Genomic DNA, 10834 nt, shown 5'->3' on the forward strand with positions numbered 1-10834 from the left:
GAGGTGTAACTAACAAGGAGAAGTCACACTGTAAAGCCCCTTTCCCACAGACCAAAACAACCTGTTTAAGCCAGCCACACAGCTCGCCAGCTGGAGATCAGACTTGGGTGTTTATGACCTGTGGGAAAGGAGTCATATACTGATTGTTAGCAGGTTGATCCGCTTTCAAAAAACCTGTATCGACCTTCAGTGGAAAAGCAGCATAATTCTTCTCTCTGGATTCAGCTGATTGTCTGTCGGCTACAACTTGAGCCTCATTCTGTCAGCATAATAGTAGGCCTATCTGTTGAACTGTCTCTTCTAAAGACAGGACAATGGCGGGTGAATCTGGAGAGACGATGGAGGTGGCAGCTCTTGGCCGGCCTTTCAGCCTCGGGATGTTGTACGACTGCCGCAAAGACTCACTGATACCTGGTAAGAATTAACATGTGAAGATAATGTCTGTATCACAACTAAAACTTAAAACTTTTATGACTGGTTTTGGGGAAAACAGCATTTAGTTCTGCTGACCCAACTGATTGGAACTTGATACAAAAGGACCTGAAACAGTCCAACTGTACAAGGCTTTTTGCTCTATATTGACAGAAAATGTGAGACCACTGGACAGTGTCCATGTTTTAAAGCAATACTAACCTCAGTTTTGGTTGAGTTTGGTGGCGCCAGTGGACCAAAGCGGTAGTGTTTTGCCTGAAGGAAGACCCCATTTCCCATGAGCACCGGCACGTAGCATCGTAAACATGCTGATCTCCGGTCACGTGCAACAACTCGGTGCTGACCTGTTGATCTGCCTGTTTAGTGATTTTACAATCAGTATCTCCTTGTTCATGGTGTCGACGGGGTGAAATGGTGTCTGAAAACCTCTGACCTGTTGACTTCTGGCCTCAGCCCACTACAACGTTTTCAAGGTGTAGTGCGAGAAATATGATTCGTTGTAAACACGGTGTATTTTATTCTGAAAATTAACCGGGTGTTTTGTTTTGTATTTTGTACACAATTTCCTGTCCCGTGCGAGCTGCTCTGTGCTGAATTCATGCACCGTGCTCCAGCTGGTCATGGCTGCTGAATGCCAGAGCTGTGACACAGCGGAGCAGCAGCCGGTGGAAGCTCACACACTGACCAGAATAGAAACGTATCGGCTGCAGCCGTTCCACATCCAGTGGGATTTGCCCGTTAGTCTCCCTCTTTGGTTTTTTAGTCTCCTCAGACAAAACTTTTAATTTCTTTGGTTTTCTTGCTGCTTCTGCCATGATAGCGGTAATCCCACATAGGTATTTGCATTGACTTCCATCTTTTTAACGAAAGAGGAAAGGAGGAAGTGACGTCTGCCGTAAAGCAGTCAGCAGATTTGTAGTTTTTTCTGTGCAGGGGTTCCTACTAGGGCTGTCAGAACGAACTTCGCTATTCGAATATAATTCGAATGTTAGTCAAAATGAGAACATTCGAAGGTGGAAACTAACGTTCGAACATTTGCCTTCCGTAACGAGGCAAATTAACGTAGTGCGTCGCGACGTTCGGAGTAGTATGATAAAACAAAATGCAGTTGTTGCTGCAGCTTCAAATATACGAGCAGAGTTTTTTTAATTGCCCGTTCATTTCGCTGCCACGGTGCGCGTATGTGTCCCCACACTACACGCACACCTTTTTTTTTTTTTTAATCGATAGATCCGCGGACCACTTGTGTGCCGATCACGGATCAGCTGTGATCTGTTGCACCCTAACCCCGCAGCCCCCGCGAGGGGGATCAACTATCCTTTTTTTAAAAAATATACCGCAACATATGGTTCACGTCAAGATAACTTATGTATTTTTGCTATTCAAACTTCCACAGTCCATAGTTCCCTTTGTGTAGTGGCAATTTAGCTACCAACAAAAAAAGGCCACTTGAGGGAATCTGAAGTCGTTTTCAACTCCTGGTGGTGTGTGAAAAATGAGGTCCTCCATTGGCAATAAGTTTGACACTTTATTAATTTTACATCTTTAAAAAACACCTACAAAAGGCCGGGTGCTAATTAAACTTAAAAATGAACTCATACAAAAATGCTAAGACGGTGATACAAAACTCATTCAGCCCTCTCACACACACAGTCATGGTTGAAAAACTGTGTGGCTTCCCTGATCCTGATTCCCTGACACTACTGAGCTCTGTCTCCCTCATCTAACCTTTGTCTGCCTGATTACCACCCATGCCCACGGGTGTGCAGGTAGACCCTACCAACCACAGTGCCTCACCACTGACACACCCACACTCATTCGTTCACACCCACACACACACGCAAATTGGCTACAACACACCGGCCCCTAATTGTTACTGTATAATAACACAACAATTCAACACACTCAAACAACTGGAGCCAATTACTATGCATTTTTTAAAAGTCCCATTCAATAATGTTCATGTGTCCATAGTCCAACTTTGACGCCAATGTATGACGTAAATCTTCATAAGAGCCTTCAACCAGCTTCCAGTGGAAGAAGGATCTTCATAATTAGTCGCTCCAATATGTTGTACTTGATCTGATCTTTGACAGACCGCACAAACCGTCGTGTGTCAGGAAAGGTCTGTATAGTACCCTCCCCAACAGCCAGGATCTGAGAGGAGCAGAAGAGTCCACCACAAGATCAACATCTCCTGCGCCAAAGCTTCTCTTGTCCTCCATCCAACTTTGTTTCTCCTCAATAGAGGTGAATATCCCAAATGTGTGATAAGAGATCTTGAGCTTGCCTCCAGCGTAGTCTGAAAGCAGGTAATTTCTTCCACAATGTCCCAGCTGTTCATTAATGTGGCGTAAAGTGAGAGTGGGGATGTGCTGATCTTCAACAAGAATGACAAGATGTTTCGTGTCATCTGGCATAGCTGTTTTGCTGCGCTGTCCTCCCATTCCCAAAAGCCCATTTTCCAACACTGGGTCGAGTTTGTAAACGTAACTGCTTTTCTTCACTCCAAATGTTTCAATTTTCAGTGCGGCTGTTCCACCACTGAATCTTTCCTGTTGGCAACACTGAATGATGGCGTTCTCAGCTGTCGTAGTATCTTCAAGAGGCAAGATTTGCTCCCCCAACGTGGCTCTGAACTCTCTCATCTCCTTCTCAACTTTGTTCTTTTGTCGAGTCATGTCAAGCCCATTACTCAACACAGATGCTCCTATTTCGTTCCTCTTCTGAGTCAACTGTAACACCTTTGCGTTTGGTGCATCTTTGATTATCACAGTGTTTACCATGGCCTCACCTTTGACCTCTGGCTTTCCATCTGTTGAACTTTCATTACAATTGTGGTCGTATTGCTTCAGTTCCTCTATGTGAGCAATGGATATTGGATTAGCAGTAATGGTGCGACAGATGCTGTTACTCTCACTGCCTCCTCTCAGTGGTCCATTGATAACCCAGCCCAACAGAGTTTTGATGGCATACTGTAGGGTTCTTCACCATTACTGTTTATCACCTCCCATGGCTGCATTACCTTTGGAACGTTGGTTCCGATTAACAGTTCCACATCAGCATCAATGACAGGAATTTCCACAGAGCTGAGATGAGACCAGGCACTCAATTCTTCCTGCCGTGGAATGTTGTCACGGGTCACAGGCATCTTGCATTGTGTGTACACATCAGGTAAATCAAAGTAGGTGTTACTGTTGAGTGCAGCTATCTCCAATCCTGAGATGATGTGACTGTCCACAAACTTTTCTTGGTTCATTGTTTTCAATAGAAATTTAGCACTTCTTCCTCTGACATTTAGCTCCCTCATGAGTCGCTCGGAGCAGAAAGTGGCTGTGCTGCCGGGATCTAAGAACGCATAAGTGGTCAGTATCTTGCTACCTTTGTTGGCCTTGATCTGTACAGGTACAATAGCCAAGACACAATCCTGTGCTCCAGCCCCTATATGGCCACATGTCTTCGGAGAAACCGTGTGACTGTTCTCTGGTGTTTCCTGCTGTGCATCCTCTGACTTGATCTCTTTCTTTGAATGAATGTGGAGGATGGTAGGATGCTTTAGGTTACACAATTTACAAGACAGACGCCTATGACAGTCTTAACTCATGTGTCCAACAGTTAAACACCCGAAGCAAGCACCTTTCTCTTTTAAAAAGTCAATTTTCTCTTGGTGCAACTTCTTCTCCATTATGGGACACGACTCCAGTTTGTGACCCTCTTCACACAGCAGACAAAACACATTTGTTGATTTATCAGGTAAGTTATTTTCCTTTTGCACTTGAGTCACAGGTTTAGCATTGACAGCCGTCACAGAAGTTGCAAAACTACTTCCTTTTCCATCGTATCGAGCATGAGAGACCTTGTTTCCACTTTTGTGATTTGGTGATGAAATGACTGTGTCCTGAATGTTTCCAAAAAGTGGATTAGAAACAATAGACACTTGTCTCTCAATGAAGTTGACAATGTCACTGAAGCCTGCTTGACGTTGGTGCCTCTCCTGCAGCTCATAAGCAGTGCTCCTCCATTTTCCCCTCAATTTATAAGGTAGCTTCAGGATAATGACACGCATATTGGAAGGCATGTTCATCTCTGACATGTAACTGATATCCTCCATAGCATTACAACAGACACGGAGAAACAATGAAAAAGCTTGCAAAGCCTTGATGTCCTCTGACTTCACCTGTGGCCATCCCAGGGCTTTCTCCATATGCACAGGCTATTTTTTGCTCATTTCCAAATCGTTCCTTTAACAGTTCTTTTGCTCTTTCATATCCTCTGTCAGGTGGCATGTGTTGACAGCTCTTAATCAGTTCTTTTGGTTGTCCTTTTGTGTATTGTTCTAGGAAATACAGGCAGTCCATACTGCTGGCAGCCTTTCCTTCCACTCCGTGCTGAAAGGCTCTTATGAACGCAATGTATTCAAGTGGGTCTCCATCAAAGGTAGGTATATCTCTTGGAGGGAGTGACAATGAAGACTGTTGCTGTATCAGAAGGGCTGTAATGTCATTTTGACGTTGCATGATGGTTAACAGATTGCCTTGATTCACATCAGTTTGCATTAGGTCATTGTGTTGAATGGGTTCCTGTGTAAAATACATGGTGGGTTGCTGTGTGTGATGCACATGAGATGTTTCTTGAAATCTTTGAGGCATGCTTGGTTGTGGATTCATAACATAAGGACTTGGTCCACCATGTGCAACATTTTCCTTGGGTTGTGCACCCGTGGATATGGCAGCTTTGTGGCCTCCTAATGGTGGATGATGGACCTGGTGGTTTGACTTTGTGGGCTGTCCGTCCATTGAAATTGCAGCCTTGCTGCCTCCTAGTGGTGGATGATGGAACTGGTGGTTTGACTGGTTGAACGGAGCCTCCATCAGCATAACAGCTTTGCTGCTGCCTATAGGTGGATGATGGAGCTGATGGTCTGACTTTATGGGCTGTGCATCCATTGACGTGGCAGCTTTGTTGTCTCGTAATGGTGGATGATGAAAATGATGGTTTAACTGATTGAACTGTGCCTCCACTGGCATTGCAGCCTTGCTGCCCCCTGATGGTGGATGATAGAACTGATGATCTCGCTTTTTAGGTTGTGCCTCCATTGGCATTGCAGCCTTGCTGCCTCCTGATGGTAAATGATGAAACTGATGGGCTGGCTTTTTGGGCTGTGCCTCCATTAGCATTGCCGTCTTGCTGCCTCCTGATGGTAGATGATAAAACTGATGTTTGAACCTTGTGGAACAAATTCTATAGCAGAGGGTCTGAGGGATGATTTACGTTTTGATCTTTCCAGATACGAATTCATTCCATTTGAATGGGCTCTGGAGCTCTGACCATCCAATTCTCTGTACACAGTAACTTTTGCGGTGTGAGCAGCAATTTTACTTTGCAGTTCAAGAAGTTCCCTTTTCTTTCTGATTTGCTCCTCCTGAGCTTCCAGTTCATGTTTTTCTTTGAGGCAAGCTGCCATTGCAAGGAGAGCAGCCCTTTCAGCCTCTGCTTTTAGACATGCAGAGGAGGCTGAAGATCTTAAAGACCTGTAGCTGGAACGGCCAGCTGATGAACATGTTCTACGACCAACATTAGAAATACTATCACCAGGAACAATATCATCATTGACCACAGAAACGGCAGCATTGTCAAGCACGTTTGTATTTGCAGCAGCATAATCGTTAAGCACATCCTTGTTTCCAGCATCATCATCATCAAGCACATTTGCAACATCATCATCAGGCACATCTGTATTTGCAACAGGACCATCATCACCATCACCATCTTGTTTTAAAATTTCATCCGCAGGTAACATTGATTTCAATGATTGATGCAACTCTTTGATTTCCACACACAGCTTTAAGAACACTTCATACGTTGTTTGCACCTCAGACACATTTTTCTTTGAAGTCATTAATTGTTGAACTTCCTTTTTTAAGTTATGGAGTTTCTTTATTTTGAGATTTCTTTCCTTTTGTTGTGATATTATTTTTGCTTCCAGTGCTTTAACTGTGAGTTTGATTAGTCTTTTATCACATCCACTTTCCATTTCACCTTGATTGACAGCTGCAGCCACGTCACCCATTTTGACTGATTTAAAGGCCAGAGGCTTTATTTGAATTGTAGCAGGATTTATACCTGTATCCCTTTTTGTGAGAAGGCCAATCTCTTCCACACGGCTTAACAATTCTTAATCAGTCCTACCGTGATTCTTCAGTGTTGCTTTGCCCAGGCTTTCTTTGTCTGCATCCACTTGATTGGAATCAGCTGGCATGGAATGGGATGAGTGCAGCTTGAAGCTGAGTTTTTCAACAAAATGTAGTGGCAATTTAGCTACCAACAAAAAAAAGGCCACTTGAGGGAATCTGAAGTCGTTTTCAACTCCTGGTGGTGTGTGAAAAATGAGGTCCTCCATTGGCAATAAGTTTGACACTTTATTAACTCATTGAGTGCCGCGCTCCTTTCCAAAGTTTTAGTCAAGTGTACCGGCAATTTAGACCATTTTTGACTTTTTATGTAGAGCCATAGTGTATTCTATATTATTGCCACCAACACATACTGTAGCTCAATTGAAAGGTTTAACTTTATGCTTCAAATGACCACAAACCGTTTGTTTCTACGTGCCTCCGTTCCTGAGAAAAGTCAAGCTAAACATGGCTGGGTTTCACCAAAATCCCTCCTTTTTTTCTAGAAAAGGAGATAGAGCGTCTTTTATGAAAGGTGCTCTGTTTGTGCCTGCCGCTCTTCTCACACTCGTATTTCTGGATCAAAGGGCTCGTATAAGATAAATATATACAACAATTGTTGTTCTATTCACAAAACCACCATCGGGGGCGGGGGGGGGGGCGCCACTAAACAGCAATAACACAGACGCACCGTGCCGTGTCACAGCCTCTCGCCGCGGAACGTGAGGGTCTGCCGGCCACAGCGCCTCGGGAACACCGGTCCCACCGGTGGTCGCGGTCCGTCTGTGGTACGGGTCGGTGACGGCGGTCTGCTTTGGCCCAGAGACCATCAGATTTTACCGCGGGAGGACTTTGGGGAGGACACGGTGTTGCTCCAGATGAAGACCGGGCGGGACTGTCGGCTGAGAGCTTCCTGTTCGGCTCCGAGCTGCTGGAGCAGCAGCGCAGGTGAGAGCAGAGCAGCTGCTGCATCTGCGCTGCATCTGCATGCAGAACTCCGTTTGCAAAAGCCGAGTTATGATAAAAACTTCCAGATCATGAGCTGTCATGTGACTTTGATCGTCATCTATTTCAGTTCTCCTCGTCGTAGAGTCCCCAAATTTACATATAATGTGTATTAAAGTGTCTATTTTCATAATTTAAAAAAAAAGCAAAAAACGAAAAATCTAGTTTTTGGCACTCAACGCATGGGAACGAAAAACGAGAAATTACGTGGTTGGCACTCAATGAGTTAATTTTACATCTTAAACACCTACAAAAGGCCGGGTGCTAATTAAACTTAAAAATGAGCTCATACAAAAATGCTAAGACGGTGATACAAAACTCATTCAGCCCTCTCACACACACAGACACGGTTGAAAAACTGTGTGGCTTCCCTGATCCTGATTCCCTGACACTACTGAGCTCTGTCTCCCTCATCTAACCTTTGTCTGCCTGATTACCACCCATGCCCACGGGTGTGCAGGTAGACCCTACCAACCACAGTGCCTCACCACTGACACACCCACACTCATTCGTTCACACCCACACACACACACACATGCAAATTGGCTACAACACTTTGTTTAACACTTCAAGAGACTTTTGGTTAAGTAACCATGGACAGCTCCTATGCAGGATTGTTCTGCATTCTGCTGTGTCGTTGTCGCCACCACCATCGCTGCCCCCCCCTCCCCCCTCTATAATGAGAAAAAAAAAAACACATTAAAAATTCGAATGTAAGTCGAATATTTAACATAAGATGGGTTAGAAATTCAAACCTGATTTCGGGGGAAGATTGACGGCTCTAGTTCCTACCATCCACCTGGAAGCTGTTTAGTGCCAGTGAAGGCAATACAGACCCTCAGGCCATGACAGAGGTGTCATTCAACCTGTTGTAAGTCGATGTACCATCACAAAAGTTATAAAAATATTATATGAAGGTTGAAAAGTTACTTAGTGTTGGTTTAAGTCATTATTCAAAATCAAAGCTGCTGTGTAATTTTACGTTTTTTGCTTTTTTTTTAAATTATGAAAATAGACACTTTAAAGGAGCATTAACGCAAATCCAAATTCTTAATTCGGCCACTAGATGGAGCCAGTGGCGGAGCAGATCAGATATAAACAAGTGGGCAGCTGTCAGAGAGAGAGCAGCCTCGTTTGGTGATAAGAAAAACAAGTCCCCTCCCTTCCCCTCCTCCCTCCCTCACCAGGCTGAATGAACGTGCGATTGGGGAAAGGAAAAAGAAAACTCGCTAGTGGAAGCGGCAGCTCTACGTCGCGCACAACCACAACAACGGCTACAACAGCAACTACAACTTCCTCCTACAAATGTACGATCGTTGGTGTGACGTGCAGACCACAGTGGGACGACTCCTCAGTCCATGAGTTTCATGTCTCAGACCGGATCATGCAGCTGCGGACACACACACACACGTCTGTGTGATCACGTCTGGAGAGAAGCAGCCTCTCGCGCTGTGCTGTTAAAATCATTTTGCGTTAACGCGTTAATAACGCTGAGAGGACAGCTGAAGAAAGACACAGGGATGTGGAGAGAAGTGTTCTACCGAGCGAGTCAGTGACTGTAAGCCGCCTAACACTGCTACATTACAATTTACTAGGGCCGGGACTTTAACGCATTAATTACGATTAATTAACTACACAAAAATTAACGCGTTAAAAAAATTAACGCATTTTTTTTTCTTCTCACGTGTGTCTACGTGCGGTGCGCCCGCACGCGAGAGAGGCGGCAGTTTGAGAGGCTGACTGGCAGAGATGAGAGCTGGTGAAACGCTAGCATTGTTATTTAAAACACCATCTCTGATCTCTGCCTGCACATAGATACACAGACACGGCCGCACGCTAAGGGCCGGATTTACTAAGATCCCAGATAGCGGGCGCTATATTGTTTGCGCACGCTATAATATTGCGAGTTTGGTTAGTGTAACCCCTTTTTCCCTTAATGTTCAATATACACTGTGGTTACACTAGATAAAATAAACAGGTCCTAGGTTCTCAGCTTAAGATGGTGAATTTGCTGGGGTCTTTAACCAAGGGACTTTATATTAGAGTGGGAAAAAGGAAACTAGCGCGGTGCCTCCACTGAAACTTACTATGCTATGTGAGCACTAGCAAAATTTATGTAAGCCCTCAGAAATGAATTACTCTCAAAAGAATGTTAAACCACAATAGGTAAAGGGTAAGACACAAACATTTATTTTTTTATTTAAACCCTTTGTTTGTTTTTAGTAATGGTACCTTTAAGTTTAGCAAAGATCCAAAAACACAGTTATGAAGTTTCTCAACCTCAATCTTTTTAATGAAACAATAAACCTATGAAATGAAGTTTTTTAGTTTTGTTTTAAACCCAAATCAACTCTTGTTTATCTTTTTAATAAACCATTACCATGAACTAATTACCTTGATGTGGTCTGAATATTTTTACACACCTTTTAACTGTTCAGAATTATGATTTCAGTACTCAAAATGCAAAAAAATATAACCCAACAGTGTTCTTGTACTCTCAAAATGCAGTAGTAATACCCACACCTGTACCAAAATATTTTTAACAGTTCACACAGATGATCTTTATACCAAAATAAAAAATCTAAACCCAAGCGCTTGGATAATTTAACCGTTGGGGCCCATTTGAAGAGTTGGTGCACATGAAGTTTAATCCAATTATGAACGGAAAAGTTAACTTTGAAAACCCGGACAGTCACAGTCTGTCTCGGTCCACTGTCAAGTACTCACGCAACCTCTCCGTGCAGAAGTAACATGGCGGTGCAACCAGCCAGGCCGCAGAGTGATGTTCAGGCAGCTCCCCGCCACCAGCGTCCTTCGGCGTCCTTCGACACGTCCCCGTCTCCGGCCGCCGACACGTCTGCTCGTCCCGTTCGTCCAGTCCGTCCTCACACGCGCACGAATGTCCCGTGGAAACCTCCTCCGTCCGTGTCCGAGTTGTGAAACCGTCTGGTCTCTCTGCCGAGGAGCTAACTAGCCACACTGCTAAGCTAATGTCGGAGCTACCGGCGGAGCTAATGGCAGAGAACCACGTTGTCGCGGCTCTGAGAAAAATACTTCACCGTCGTGTAAACTACACACATTCGACTGAAATACGTGAAAAGAGTGTTCTGGTCGCTTAAAGTCTCTCTTGCAGTACAATATCTGGGCCAACCTTTAGTCCGAGTCTCCAAACATCGATTTATTTTCCTCCGCCGAGGAGAACGCAGCCAGCTCCTTCACTGTCCCGG

General features: G+C 44.4%; 1 protein-coding gene across 1 annotated transcript in view; it reads left to right on the forward strand.

The window, feature by feature from the left end:
- The first annotated feature begins 213 nt into the window (after positions 1–213).
- Positions 214–10834, forward strand: part of LOC146969817 (uncharacterized) — a 33969-nt gene continuing 23348 nt past the window's right edge. Inside the window, exon 1 of the mRNA XM_085805291.1 lies at positions 214–414. Within this exon, the coding sequence (XP_085661417.1) occupies positions 315–414 (100 nt within the window). The 5' untranslated portion in view covers positions 214–314. The remainder of the gene's footprint in view (positions 415–10834) is intronic.

Source organism: Trachurus japonicus, chromosome 17, assembly GCF_045865225.1.
Source record: "Trachurus japonicus isolate A0001 chromosome 17, Traja_1.0".
Classification (NCBI taxonomy): Eukaryota; Metazoa; Chordata; class Actinopteri; order Carangiformes; family Carangidae; genus Trachurus; species Trachurus japonicus.